We start from the raw sequence: 15,342 nt of genomic DNA, 5'->3' as shown, positions 1-15,342 counted from the left end.
ACTGTGAATAGACTGTCCCTCTGTTTCCCACGGAACAGTCCCAACATTCCCATTATGTTTTGCTTTCAAGCTAGCAGTAGCTCGCGGCTGCATTGCTTCAATATCGTAACAGGACCCACATAATTAACCCTAACCCCATGCCACAATCCATTCAAGAACAATGGCTAAGCCTCTATTGTCCAGCTTCCTGTGGTCCTGTATAATGTGGGCTTGCTGTCTTAAGGCATTTTGAAAGTCAGAATTGGGCTCCCCCTTCACTGTTCTGATCTGGAGCTCATTCTTTTTAGTGACCGGCAGAGAAAGAGACCAAAGAGAATTTCCTTACTAGAGTGATTCCTAACTAGAGTGGCAAAGGTGTAGTGGTGGTAGGTCCAGCCATGGGGACTGGTAGGGGGCAGAAGGCAGGGACACCAATAGGAGGTGATGCCAAAGAGCCAATGACAGGCAGAGTCACCTGCTTCTAGTTTTGCCCCCAATCTCCTCCCTGCTTGGGTCTACAAGGACAGAACTGAACTGAGGTGGAGGAGGAGGAGGAAGCTGCTAGCCCCCTGGACTATTTCTAAGCAGGCAGGTCTGCAGATCAGGGGGCTGACGGAGGCAGATTGAGTTTGATGGGACAGTGTCCTGTTCACTCTGATTGCCAACCTCTGCTGTAAAGGTGGCCTGATCTCTCCACCTCCTGTCTTCAATTTCGCAAAATGTCCAGTCAGGGTATGGGGGCGGGGCGGGAAGGGTTTGCTGCGCTGCTCCCCGACCTGGACGCACAGAACGCACAGAACACACCTTGTTTTAGAGGGGGAGAACAAGGGGAAAAAATCTCCCCCTCTTTGCGCAGCGCCCCTTCAGCGAAGCGGGAGGAGAAATGGAAGGGGCTCCGTTTCTCCTGCCGATTCGCTGAAGGGGCGCTGAGCAGAGAGGGGGAGAATTTTTTTTCTTGTTCTCCCCCTCTAAAACAAGGTGCGTCCGATGGTCGAGTGCATCCTATAGAGCGAAAAATATGGTAAGCCCACGTGTCAGTGTCTTTCAAATCTGCCTTAGCCTTCCATTTCTGGCTAGGTGCCTCCAGGAAAAACTCAAGGGCATGACAGGACCTCCTACTGACCCATGCTTTCCCATTGTGCAGGTCAGGAGCAACGGAAACACCTACCTCCAAAGCTGCCTGCAGGAAGGTGAGTGCCACAGTGGTCTCTGAGCGCCAGACTAGACATACCTCTGAATGGCAGTGGCTGGGAATGGCAGCCTTCTTGTGCTCATGTCCAGTTTGCAGGCTTCTCACAAACATCTAGTCGGCCACAGGATACCGGACTAGATGGGCCTTGGGCCTGATCCAGCAGGGCTCTTCTTATATTCTCTCTCCCCCCTCCCATAATTTTTATTGATTTTCATACAATTTAACAAAATTCAGTTCTATTTCAATACAATATTCCCTTAACGTTTTGACTTGGCGTCCTTACTTCCATGACGTTTCCGCTCAAATCCTTTATCAGCTGCCTTAAATGTAATACTTATTTCTATAACCTTTATCCTACATTAACATTCCTTTTATCATTCCCATTCCTCTGCTCATACAGTGGACACTCGGGTTGCGAACGTGATCCGTGCGGGAAGCACGTTCGCAACCCGCAGTGCCGCATCTGCGCACGCACGGGTTGCGATTCAGCATTTCTGCACATGCACAACGTGCAATTTAGCGCTTCTGCGCATGTGCCGAAACCCAGAAGTAACCTGTTCCGGTACTTCCGGGTTCGGCGCAGTGCACAACCCGAAACCGCGCAATCTGAAGCGTCTGTAACCCGAGGTATGACTGTATTTCAAGTCCTGCCTGCGATTTCCATTTGACTATCAGAGCTCTTCTCATATATTCCCAAGAACGGAGATGAGATCCGTGGACTGATCCTGCGGCCAAGCTTTTCATTGAATCTTTCTTTTCTCTTCCCCTAGATACTGCAGAAAGCCCTTGGCAAACCAAGCAACATTTGCTGCTTCGGAAGACAGAGCATTCCCAAGGGAGCTCTTCTACACATGTCTTTGAGGAGGGTACCTGGGTCCCCATCGCTCAAGCTGCCAGCACAGTAAGTCCTGGACTGCCACTCTTTTCCCCCTCCTGCTATGGTTCAGATGCTGTTCTATAGGGTGGAGGTGGGGGGTGTAGCTGTGCAGCACTCACTGCATTTTCTTTTCCCTGTTCTCCACAGGGAAATGGGAATCTGGAGGTCGCCCTGAGGAGGGACTTGCAGTCAGGAGAGTGCACGAAGGTGAGAGCGGGGACGAGTGTCAGGAAGAGGGAGGGCATGCCTTTAGGAATTGCCACATGTTGGATGGTGTTGAGCTTGTTAGAATTCCTGCTCCGTGATTGCAGTTATGGGATTTTTGTCTATCACATGATGGTGTATGTTTTGACTCTCATAGAATGCTGAGAGTCTGGAGGCTCTTTGTAATTAGTTTGGGAATTTTCTTCTCCCATGATGGAGTCACTGGAAACATTGTTCTGCTACTCTTGTTAGTCATTAGCTATTGGCTAATTGCTCCAGCTGTATCATTCTTTATAAAAAACACCTTGTTCCTTTTAGGTATTTTAATGCATACTTTGGCGCTCTTTAGAAACGTTTGGTTTGTGAGGTTATCTTAAATACACACTGTTTTAATGGTTGATCATATGACAAAGGCTTTGGGGCATGTACACAGCTTGGGACAGGGCTGTAGGTGTGCAGAAACCTGTTTACCATCTTATCTACATCAGGGACAGAGATTCCCTGGCTTTATACTGGTGCAGTAGCCGCCGAATCCTATGCCCACTTTGTTCAGTACAACAGTGGGGAATTGCACTGCTCCAAAAACCACCACCCCACCATAGAGGTGTGCTCTTAGCAGAGAGGCAGCCTTGCATTGAGCAGCCTCTTGCTAAGAAAGGGGAACTCTGAAGGCATGGAACAAGCTGGCTGGCGGTCAACTCAATCCACACCTTCAAGAGCTTCCAAGCAGAAGAGCTGTCCAGAGCTGTGCAGCCTCGCTGAGAAAGGAGAGCATTGGAAGGCAGAAGTTGGCCTAGCCCTGTTAGAATTCTTGCTCCGTGATTGCAGTCATGGGATTGTTGTCTATCACATGACGGTATATGTTTTGACTCCACAGAGTGGGAAGTGACGGAGACAGGATGTTTGTGTTACTGTGTTCTGTGAAGTGGGACTATTGTGCTTTGTTCTTTCTTTCTTTGCTGTCTGATGCTAGAGAGAGAGGGAGCCATGTTGCAGTGCTCTGTGTGTGTTAATATGTAAATAAAGTAGATTAGCTGAAATGCTGAGTTGAGGTCTGTCAAGCAGGCTGCAAAGACTCTGTGGATCCCTAAGTGTGCCAGTGTCTGTTGGCATCGGTTGCTGTGATGTTCGGGCTGAATAAATTTTGAAGCTCCCGAACGATCGACCAGGAGGGAGGGAACATGCCAGTTGGGCATGTGTTTCTGCTGGGGTCCTACTCGAGTGTAGGACGAGCTCCTGACAGAGCTGACTCCTCCAGAATACCTATTGAATGAGCACACATCATGATTTGCTTGCACAGACACTGTCCTGGATGCTTTAGCTGAGATTTGTGTGTGGCAGGGGTTGGACTAGATCACCCTTGGGCTCCTTTCCAACTGTACAGTTCTATGATTCTATGACCCTTTGGACCAGTGGTTCTTTTTGTGAGTATGTTCTGCAACATGTCATGGACTCCATCCTAGTGCATTCGTGATGGATTTATAGTGCACCTTCCACAGAGCATTGGCTGGTGCCTCTTTCCCAGTGTTATCACATTACAGTGGTACCTCGGGTTACATACGCTTCAGGTTACAGACTCCGCTAACCCAGAAATAGTGCTTCAGGTTAAGAACTTTGCTTCAGGATGAGAACAGAAATCGTGCCCTGGCGTCATGGCAGCAGAAGGAGGCCCCATTAGCTAAAGTGGTGCTTCAGGTTAAGAACAGTTTCAGGTTAAGTACGGACCTCCGGAACGAATTCAGTACTTAAATTGAGGTACCACTGTACTGCCGCCAGGAGGGTTGCTCTTGCACTAGGTAAAGGTAAAAGTACCCCTGACCATTAGGTCCAGTCGCGGACAACTCTGGGGTTTCGGTGCTCATCTCGCTCTATAGGCTGAGGGAGCCGGCGTTTGTCCGCAGACAGCTTCCAGGTCATGTGGCCAGCATGACTAAGCTGCTTCTGGCGAACCAGAGCAGCGCACAGAAACGCCATTTACCTTCCCACCGGAGCAATACCTATTTATCTACTTGCACCTTGACGTGCTTTCAAACTGCTAGGTTGGCAGGAGCTGGGACCGAGCAACGGGAGCTCACCCCGTCGCGGGGATTTGAATCGTTGACCTTCTGATCGGCAAGTCCTAGGCTCTGTGGCTTAGACCACAGCGCCACCCATGTCACTGTGTAACTCTTGAACTAGAATGTAACAAAAATGGGACACGCCCATGTCAGACATTTCTGGTATAAAAAGTTACAGCAGAAAATTGCGGGATGTGCACTGATTGGAAACCGTATGCCTGCCCTGAAACTTCTGCAGGCTAAAAAGAGTGTTGGAAGCAGGATTGCACATAAACCACCATGAATGCATAATAATCAGGGTGCCTGGAGGGATCCTCTGTCTGGTCTTGATTAAGCATTTGTTCATATTTGTCTTGGGGCGGTCTTATGACAGCGAGCATTCGTTCGGATTGACACGTCTTCCCACAAGTCATTTGTTCACCCCCCCACTTTTCAGTGCATCTCCACATCACTTTTCAAACCACAAAAACCTGTTTGTTTTTTAAGTGGATTCGCAGCACATGAGAGGCAGAGTGCTTTAATCCACCTTTAATTGTGCAAACTGAAATTTCCCAGCGTGTGCTTGAAGCCCTCTCATAGAATGCTGAGAGTCTGGAGGCTCTTTGCAATTAGTTTTGCAATTTTCTTCACCCATGATGGAGTCACTGGAAACATTGTTCTGCTACTCTTGTTAGTCATTGGCTAATTGCTCCATCTGTATCATTCTTTATAAAAGCACCTTGTTCCTTTTAGGTATTTTAATGCATACTTTGGCACTCTTTAGAAATGTTTGGTTTGTGAGGTTATCTTAAACACACACTGGTTTAATGCTTGATCATATGACAAAGGCTTTGGGGCGTGTACACAGCTTGGGACAGGGCTGTAGGTGTGCAGAAACCTGTTTACCATCTTATCTATATCAGGGACAGAGATTCCCTGGCTTTATACTGGTGCAGTAGCCGCCGAATCCTATGCCCACTTTGTTCAGTACAACAGTGGGGAATTGCACTGCTCCAAAAACCACCACCCCACCATAGAGGTGTGCTCTTAGCAGAGAGGCAGCCTTGCATTGAGCAGCCTCTTGCTAAGAAAGAGGAACTCTGAAGGCATGGAACAATTTGGCTGGCGGTCAACTCAATCCACAACTTCAAGAGCTTCCAAGCAGAAGAGCTGTCCAGAGCTGTGCAGCCTCGCTAAGAAAGGAGAGCTTTGGAAGGCAAAGGTTGGCCTAGCCCTGTTAGAATTCTTGCTCCGTGATTGCAGTCATGGGATTGTTGTCTATCACATGACGGTATATGTTTTGACTCCACAGAGTGGGAAGTGACGGAGACAGGATGTTTGTGTTACTGTGTTCTATGAAGTGGGACTATTGTCCTTTGTTCTTTCTTTCTTTGCTGTCTGATGCTAGAGAGAGAGGGAGCCATGTTGCAGTGCTCTGTGTGTGTTAATATGTAAATAAAGTAGATTAGCTGAAATGCTGAGTTGAGGTCTGTCAAGCAGGCTGCAAAGACTCTGTGGATCCCTAAGTGTGCCAGTGTCTGTTGGCATCGGTTGCTGTGATGTTCGGGCTGAAGAAAGCTTTTGAAGCTCCCGAACGATCGACTAGGAGGGAGGGAACATGCCGGTTGGGCATGTGTCTCTGCCGGGGTCCTACTTGAGTGTAGGACTACAACTTCCATGATCCCTAGCTAACAGGACCAGTGGTCAAGGATGATGGGAACTGTAGTCCCAAAACATCTGAAGGGCTGAGTTTGCCTTTGCCTGGGCTAGCTCCTGCCAACCAACCCAGTCTGTGCCTTTAAAATCCTCAGTTGGGGAGGCTTTTACACTCTGGGCATCTTCCCAGCTCGAGAAGAGGGAGGTTTGAAGGCCACATACCCCACTCCCACAAGCCAAAGTTTATTTGCTGGTCCCAACATATATCATCTATTCCAATACATCCCTTGTGGAGGCTGTATCTCCTAAACAGACACATGGAGAAAGAGGAAGCAAAAATATTTCTTGCTAACTATTCATGGCTGCCGATGGCAGTGGCACGCAATGACATTTTTCTTAGGAGAACGAGGCTAGAGGCACCGGCTTGCAAGGGTGATTGTGAGTGTCACACTTCCCTCCCTACACCAGGCAGAAGCTGACTGGGCTTTGGGAAGGAGGCACAGGATACTGGAGCCCTGCTTCCTCCTTCCAAAGATGGGAGGGCTTTGGGGAAGTGGTGGGAGGGCTCTTGGAGCCTTTAGGGGACTTAGCCTGGTCCCCCTACTCCACTGACCACACGCTGCTGGCTGGTGGTTGAAGTAACAGGGTTCATCTATGGGACACAATCTGAGGTGAGCCAGTAGCTGTGCAAGGAAGTCACAATTGAAGGACTAGCAGGATCAAGATGCAAGCCAGAAGTCAGGACTAAAGGGATACAGGAACACACCAGAAGATCCAGTTGGTCAAGGAAGGCTTATCTGGAACAGGAAGCCCTCTTAGGCTCCTTCCTGTTGAGGGGATCCAATCGTCATCCTGGGTGTGGTCAAGCCTGGGCTTGAAGATAATAAGCTGCCCACTCAGAGGCTGTGATGTGTAGTTTGCTGGTTCATTGTACAGGTATCTTTGTACTCCAAAGCTCCCAGTTCAAGGGCATCCTAAGGATTATGATGGATGGCTGTCCTAGGCATCTTGGTGAATTGCATTTGATGTACAGTCGTAACTTGGAAGTCAAACAAAATCCCTTCCGGAAGCCCATTTGACTTCCAAAACATTCAGAAACCAAAACACGGCTTCTGATTGGCTGTAGGAAGCTCATGCAGCCAATCAGAAGCCACGGAAGCTCTGTCAGACATTCGGCTTCCGGGTTTCGATCGTTCGGGGGCCAATTTGTTCGGGAGCCAAGTCGTTTGAGACCCAAGGTACAGCTGTATTTAATTTATAACCAGTGCTGGAACAATCTCCTTAGAGATGTAACCACCTCCTTTGGGCATTGTTCAGTAAAAGGTTGGGAGCTCCTGTAGTGTGGTAGCCAATAGAGTTCCTCGCCTATTAACAGGCTCAGTAAGTGGCCTTGAGCGCAACTTGTTTGCAGCATGGTCCAATAATAACACAGCGCCTTGCAGAGGTTGCTGTAAGCATGACTGATGTGTGAAGTGCTTTAAATGCTCCAGACCTGGGGTGGCTAACCTGTGGCCCTCTGGCTGGACTACAACTCCCATCAACCCCAGCCAACATGGTCCAGGATGATGGGAGTTGTAGTTCAGCAACATCTGGAAGGCCACATGCATAACTTCCGCACCAAGCAAGGAAGACACACTCTCAATAAACAGAGGTTGTTATATATAACCTCCCCTCAAACAAGACAGAGCTTCCGCTCAATTAAGAGCGGACGTTGTATATTACCTCCAAGACTTTGTGCAAACAAATCGGGGTGAATGCTTAATAAACATTCATTTCCAGAAGTGGAAGTGGCCTAAGATAGTTGCCAGGCTAGCTGTGCGACTCTGTGTTCCCAGGCAAACAAGACCATGAGCCAGCTGTTCTTTGATCATTGTTTACAGGTATGGCGTTCAGAGGACAGTGAGAACCACGAGCTCTGGGCCTGTTCACTGGAGAAGTGTGAGTGCACCTGTGTCTGGGGCAACAGGGATTCCTCCTTGGAGGAGAGGTGACCTTGAATTCTTCCAAGGGCAACTGGGGAATAGAGGCTGCACAGGGATTGAATGATTGATTGATTGATTTAGACCATTTCTATACCACTTTATATATAAAAATCAGTTTTAATGGGGTAAGGTAAAGGTAAAGGGACCCCTGACCATCAGGTCCAGTCGTGGCTGACTCTGGGGTTGCAGCGCTCATCTCGCTTTTTTGGCCGAGGGAGCCGGCGTACAGCTTCCGGGTCATGAGGCCAGCATGACTAAGCCACTTCTGGCGAACCAGAGCAGCATATGGAAACGCCGTTTTCCTTCCCGCTGGAGCAGTACCTATTTATCTACTTGCACTTTGACATGCTTTTGAACTGCTAGGTTGGCAGGAGCAGGGACCGAGCAACGGGAGCTCACTCCGTCACGGGGATTCAAACCACCGACTTTCGGATCGGCAAGTCCTAGGCTCTGTGGTTTAACCCACAGCGCCACCCTCATCCCTTATAGTGGGATACAGAAAGCTAATAATAATAATAATAATAATTTATTATTTATACCCCACCCATCTGGCTGAGTTTCCCCAGCCACTCTGGGCGGTTTACAGCATATCTAAACACATAATAAAAACATCAAGCATTAAAAACCTCCCGATACAGGGCTGTCTTCAGATGTCTTCTAAAAGCTGTGTAATTCTTTATCTCCTTGACATCTGAAGGGCGCGCGGGGAGGGTGCCAATACCTAGAAGGCCCTCCACTGCCTGGTTGCTAAAGCAACAGCTGTCACAAAAACACACAACTAAACCATTAACACAAATTACTAACAGATGTAAACAATCCCTTCTCCTTCTGACACACCTTCCCACTCAATTCCTCTCTGCTTTCTGGCTCTCGCCCAGAGCTCCACCTGGGCTGTTGCCCTGGGCTCAAACAAACTCCCCCCCCCCAATGTCACAACAAAGAGGATTCCTGGAACCTGCTGGCAACATCCTAGACGTTTGCTCCAGGCTCGCTTTTACAGGCAGGCATGAATCAGGATGCACCATACAGAACCAGTTCCAGGCCATATCAGCTTTGGTTGGATGACTTTCCCAGGAGCTTCCAAAGGATGACAACTGGGACGCCTCTCCACTCAGGGTTCTTTCTCTGTCTCCCCACCCTGCTCCTCTTCCAGCTGCTTGCATAGCTTGAAGAACACAAACCCCAGTTTGTGGGAGGTGGAGGAGGATGTAGTCATTGGATATTCAGTAAACAAACCACACGACTAAGGGCTCATCCATGCTTGTCCTGTGCCTTGAAAGCATGTGTCCAAATGGTTTCCGCTCCTTTACCAGGGAAAAAACCTGCTCTTTAGTGCTAAATTGGAGCAAAGGTCCATCCAGAGAAAGCCCGGATCGCTGTTTGCTCTGACTGAGCACCGAAGAGCGGCTTTCCCCAGGAGAAAGCAGCAGGGCAAGGAGAAGTGTGGATAAGCTCTCTCTCTCTTCAAGCCTGTTAGGGTTGTTGACTTGGTCCCCAATTCCAGCGAGACAAGCGCAGTATATAAAGAATACGTCTGGAACTGGGAGGCTGCATTCTTCAGTCTTAAAACCATTGGTTGCGGGGAAAATTGCCAGCCACTGAGCAGAGGGCGAAAGGGATTGTTGCAGGAATGGGAACCGAAGATCACCCGATGATTGCTTCTCCCCTCCATGCTTTTCATGCAGATTTCCGAAGACGCTGGGCACTGGCCTGGATGATGGCTCTGCTGGGCTCCTGCTCTATCCTGCTTGTGCTGCTGCTCAAGAAAGAAGCACTGAAAGGTACAAGGCAGACTTTCTGTGGCTCCCAATGCGCTACCCACAACGGTTGCTTATCGCTTTTGATCTATCTCCTGTATTCCCCACAGTCATCCCAGCTTCTGCTTCACCCGCTGTGATATTATGAGCCTGCCTTACCTCTCCAACAGGGATGGATGAATCTTTTATCAGTTCCTCTCCAGCTCCTTGTTTTTCTAGTATTAATTCTCATGCACCATATTTCCACATCACAGAAATTCACCAGCATTGCCATGTGCATTTCTCCTACTGCACACATATTTGTATGTGGTTTGGCCTAAAATAAGTGTGATTGCAAGCCCTACTTGCCAGTGGGGCGTAGTGGTTAAGAGCGGTAGACTCGTAATCTGGTGAACCGGGTTCGCTTCCCTGCTCCTCCACATGCAGCTGCTGGGTGACCTTGGGCCAGTCACACTTCTCTGAAGTCTCTCAGCCCCACTCATCTCTCAGAGTGTTTGTTGTGGGGGAGGAAGGGAAGGGAGAATGTTGGCCGCTTTCAGACTCCTTAAAGTTAAAGGGACCCCTGACCATTAGGTCCAGTTGTGACCGACTCTGGGGTTGCAGCGCTCATCTTGCTTTGTTGGCCGAGGGAGCCGGCATACAGCTTCTGGGTCATGTGGCCAGCATGACTAAGCCGCTTCTGGCGAACCAGAGCAGCACACGGAAATGCCGTTTACCTTCCCGCCGGAGTGGTACCTATTTATCTACTTGCACTTTGACGTGCTTTCGAACTGCTAGGTTGGCAGGAGCAGGGACCGAGCAACGGAAGCTCACCCCGTTGCGGGGATTCGAACCGCCGACCTTCTGATCAGCAAGTCCTAGGCTCTGTGGACTCCTTAGGGTAGTGATAAAGTGGGATATCAAATCCAAACTCTTCTTCTTCTCTACTAGAATGCACCACAGAATTCAGAGAAGTTTTGAAGGATAGCAATCTTTTGGTTCTCATGCAAATGGAGCCAAATTTCTCCCCCATCCCTGATTTCTCCAACCTTCTAAGGCTGTGCCTTCTTCAGCACTTCCCTGCTGCCTTGCGATAAGCTGGGGGGAGAGCGCCCTCTTCTGACCCCTCCTGTAGCATAGCAGTGTCATTTACAGAAGAAAGCATTCAAAAGTGTTACAACCTAAGGGTGGTCGTATGCATTCTTACAGATTGAAATGCTACCAGTTTATGTAGCCCCTTCACTCTGTTCCTTTCTGTGGCGTGTCATGACTCAGAGGTGTTTTCTTTTCATGCATGCCTGTCCTCTTGTTTGAAGAGCTCTCTCTGACATCTCTTTCCCCCCCACAGGATGGCTCAGGATCCTGAAAGAAGATTACAGTTCTGGAGGTAGGACAACAAAGGGTCTCGTAGCATGTAAAGACTAGCAAATACAGTTTGGTGTCAGCTTTCATGGATTAGAGTCCACTTCGTCAGATGCCCAAGGTGTTATTCTCAGCTGGTGTTATCACACATGGGTAGAGAAGGAAAGAAACAATAGTTCAAAGTGGTGTTGAACAGCAATTAAATGCGAAATACAACAATTCACATAGAGCTGTTATGTTTGCAAAGTCAGCCCTTCACGAAAGCAGTGATAAGTGGCTGTGCAATTTGCTAAGTAAATTAATATTTGTAGTGGGAACAGGAGAGCATTGTCTCCACCCAAACACCGATAGGATTCCAGGAAGGAGCATGGTAGGGCCAGAGAGAGGAGAGTCCCGGGGGCCATAGATAAGAGTTCTGGAGGGCCGCATTCTCCCAGTAGAAGAAGAGAGCGTTTGACGATTGCTTGAGAGTTAGGATGAGAGGTTTGGCCTTGGACATACTGAGCTTTGGAATGGCAAAGTGCACAAGTGGCTGGTCATTATCTACAGAACACCAAGCCGTGGACAAACGCCCTCTCTCTTTCTTCTCTGCCAGGAGCACTTCGGGGACGGCACATCCTCCTTCTCTACTCTCCCGACCACACTGGCTTTGAGCACCTAGTGGGCACCCTGGCTGGCGCACTGGCCCGGCTGCAGCTGACTGTATCCCTGGAGCTGTGGAGCCGCGGGGAGCTGAGATCCCTGGGGCCCATGCAGTGGCTCCATTCTCAGCGGCACCGGGTCCTGCAAGAAGGCGGAGCCGTTGTGCTGCTTTTTTCCCACGGCGCCAAAGCTGCTTGCTCGGAGTGGCTGGGTTGGGAGCATCAAGACAGGCTGCCGGTCGCCAAGCCTAACAGCACTTTCTTGGCCTCCCTGAACTGCATCCTGCCAGACTTCCTGGCTGGGAAATCCAGGGACCGGTATATGGTTGCCTGCTTTGAGGAGCTCTTCCCTGCAGACCAGATCCCTGCGCTTTTCCGTTCGGCGCCTGTCTACTCTCTGCCGTCGCAGCTCTTCAACTTCCTGCTAGCACTGGCTGGCCCCGGTGTGGGCCAGGAGAAAAGGAACAGCCTCAGGAGACACGCGGTGTGGATCAGCAAGATTCTGGAGGACGCGGTGCGGGACTGCCGGGAAAAGGAGCCGAGCTGGCGTTATCCACCACTGCTGCCTCCCCAGTCTGACAACACACAGCTGACGGGGAACAGCATTCGCCCTTCCGTAGAGTCCTGAGAGGGAAAGCTTTCAGAAGTTGGCTGCGTTGGGGGCCCTGTGTGGTTCCAGGAAGTTAAGCGGAATGCATGGACATGATCCATCACTGGCCAGCCTGCTCCCAGTAGCCGTGATGGCACAGGATAGCTGGACCATGTGAACGGATGCATTTGGGCACAGCAGTGAAGTGGATAGGTGTATCCCTGTGGAGTGCAGGATGTGTGTGTATTATCTTGTTTGGAAAGATCCTGACATTTTGCTACCAAGTGTGCAACTACTGAATATTTATCGTGCTTGCAAGAACGGAGGAATCCCATCTACACGGGCAGGGAGCAGTATACGACCAAGTACCATATACGAAGGGCAACCGACATGGGTGCCTATTGCTTTCATGCTCTGGTTAGGAGCCCATAGAGTAGGGGGAGCTGGGAGCCTCCAGATGTTGTTAGACTCCCATCTTCTCTGACCATTGGCCAATCTGGCTGGGGCTGATGGAAGTCAAAGTCTAAAATTCCCCATCCTTGCTTGAAAGGCATCTGATTGACTGGTTGCTTCTGGAAACAGAAGATTTATTATCTTTATTATTTATTAGATTTGTGTATCACCCTTCATCCCAGGGCGGTTCACAACAGAGAAATGCAAAATGAGAAAACAAAACACATATTTGGCCCTTAGCCCAATCCAACATGATGTGTCCTTAAGATTCCTAACTGGACTTAATTTAATGGTGAGATAGCTGCTGAGCTTCACTCAATGTGATGAGAAGGCTGATTTTTTAAAGTGGGAGGGTCTTTTTTAGGGAACGGCATCTAGAAAAACCCTAAGCTTTTCTCTTATCCCTACCAGTACAGTATGTGTTTTATCTGAGCCAAGGAATGGAACGTAAACGTGTTAAGGCAAGACTTTCCACTCTAGGTTCTCAGTTGTGGGATATCTATTTAAGCAATATTATCTCCCCCCTCCTTTTTTTAAAAAAAAGAGTATATTTCATTCTCTAGGGTAGCTTTCCTCAACCTGCTACCCTCCAGATGTTGGAGTCCAACTCCCATAATCCCTGACCACTGGCCATGCTGGCTGGAGCTGATGGGAGTTGTAGTCCATATAACCTTACATTTGCAATTCTTTTTGAAAGGCAATTGCAGCAAAATACTGGACCACCTCTCTCCATATGAACCAATCCAGCCCCGGCAATAATAATCTGAGGCCCTTCTTTGGTCTGGAAGGTGGGAACACGAGAAGAGGCCTTTTCCGTGATGGCTCCTCATTCGTGGAATCCTCTCCCCATGGAGGCTTGCCTGGCGCCTTCACTACATATCTTTACGCACCAGGCGAGAACATTTCTCTGTAGCCAGGCCTTGGGCTGATTAACAATCTATGACTTTTTAAATGTCTTGGTGAGAAGGTTTGCTTTTGTTTTAGTATGTATTTTGTGTTCTCATTTGTATTTTTCTGTTGTGAACCGCCCCAGGATCTTTGGATGAAAGGTGGCATTCAAATTCAAATAATAATAGCCCCAAAATATATAACAGGCACCAAGCTGGGGCTTTGTCCTTCAGGAAACAGACCATGCTTGAACTGTGGGATTGTTTTTGTGGTTGTTGTTTTTTATTGTTGTTTTTCAAAAAAGCCACCTTGATCTTCTGAAAAATAGGTTGGATATCACTTTTTAAACTACATAAATAAATGCCCTATCATCCATATCTTCTTCCCCTTCTGTTCCTCTATCTTCCTCTATTTCTTCTGAGCAGCTGCTGGCACAGTGAGCAAATTAATCACAAAGAAACATGCTATATGTTGTAGTCATAATTGCATGCAAATATCTTTTTGACCTGCTTCCAAACCAGAGTGGAAGTAGCAGGCAGCTTCCGGGCTCAGGTTACTGGAAGGGCTACAGCATGCAAACTGGATTTTGCCAGTTCTTTGGGGGGGGGGTGGCCGACTCTATGGGACTCTTCTGGGCTTGAGTCGATAAACTGGTGATTAAATAATGCAGCTTCAGAGTTCTATGTTCCCCAGAGCCCTGTCTAGCATCCCATCTGAACCTTGTCCAATTAGCATTGTTTCACACCCCGGTTAGGCCTTGCCTTGCTGCCCTGCAGAACACAACTCCTGCTTGACAAGACAACAGGTCAACCTAGTTCAGTGTCCTCTTCCCCACAGTGGCTGACTGGGGGCGCTTTCAGGTTGCATAATTATAGTTTACTGGGTGGCCTTGCACAACAAACCCACTTCCCTAAAATATCCATCACACTGTAACAAAGTGTTTTCCAGCACTGAAACTTAAATTCTGATTTCACAAGGAAACTCATCTCCCCTCCACCCTGCCCTGACCTGTCTATGTTTGCACAGTTGCAAGATTTGGCAATATCACAAAGCACTGTGAAATCCTTATTGGCTGTACAGTGGTACCTCGGGTTAAGTACTTAATTCATTCCGGAGGTCCGTTCTTAACCTGAAACTGTTCTTAACCTGAAGCACCACTTTAGCTAATGGGGCCTCCTGCTGCCGCTGCGCCGCCGGAGCACAATTTCTGTTCTCATCCGAAGCAAAGTTCTTAACCCAAGGTACTATTTCTGGGTTAGCGGAGTCTGTAACCTGAAGCGTATGTAACCTGAAGCATATGTAACCTGAGGTACCACTGTATTTCTGGGTTAGCGGAGTCTGTAACCTGAAGCGTATGTAACCTGAAGCATATGTAACCCGAGATACCACTGTATATAAAATATTATAGAAACACCTGTCATTAAACGCAGCAAATGTCTATTGGGGAATGTGTTTAGGGGAATTCCCCAGTGTTCTTAGGGGCTCAAAATACTAAGGCTGCATACACTGTGCCTGTGCCCCCCAAAACCCAGGAACCTTAATATACCCCTCATGGTGCTACAATTCCCAGCACCTTTAAGCTACCCTTATCAGGATTCTCTGGGGTGGGGAAATATGCTTTCAATGTATGGTGTGCACGAAGTCACGGGTTTTGTCAGAAAACTCGTCTCCCTGCACCTCCGCCACGGATATCCCGTCCGTTTGTCAGACATTTCACGCCGGAGGTTAGACGGAGGATGGGATCTGG

At 48.7% G+C, this 15,342-nt stretch overlaps 1 protein-coding gene across 2 annotated transcripts in view; it reads left to right on the top strand.

The window, feature by feature from the left end:
* IL17RC (interleukin 17 receptor C) overlaps window positions 1–13,970 on the top strand; it is a 38,307-nt gene extending 24,337 nt beyond the window's left edge. Inside the window, exons 13-19 of one of the 2 annotated variants that reach the window (XM_082209590.1) lie at window positions 1,124–1,169; window positions 1,942–2,072; window positions 2,196–2,255; window positions 7,825–7,882; window positions 9,612–9,707; window positions 11,011–11,049; window positions 11,620–13,970. In XM_082209590.1, the coding sequence (XP_082065716.1) occupies window positions 1,124–1,169; window positions 1,942–2,072; window positions 2,196–2,255; window positions 7,825–7,882; window positions 9,612–9,707; window positions 11,011–11,049; window positions 11,620–12,293 (1,104 nt within the window). In that variant the 3' untranslated portion in view covers window positions 12,294–13,970. The remainder of the gene's footprint in view (window positions 1–1,123; window positions 1,170–1,941; window positions 2,073–2,195; window positions 2,256–7,824; window positions 7,883–9,611; window positions 9,708–11,010; window positions 11,050–11,619) is intronic. The other variant, XM_082209591.1, reaches the window with a different exon arrangement.
* Window positions 13,971–15,342: the final 1,372 nt, after the last annotated feature.

Source organism: Podarcis vaucheri, assembly GCF_965113315.1.
Source record: "Podarcis vaucheri genome assembly, chromosome: 2".
In the NCBI taxonomy this organism is placed as follows: domain Eukaryota; kingdom Metazoa; phylum Chordata; class Lepidosauria; order Squamata; family Lacertidae; genus Podarcis; species Podarcis vaucheri.
This window is presented reverse-complemented; position numbering and strand designations above follow the sequence as displayed.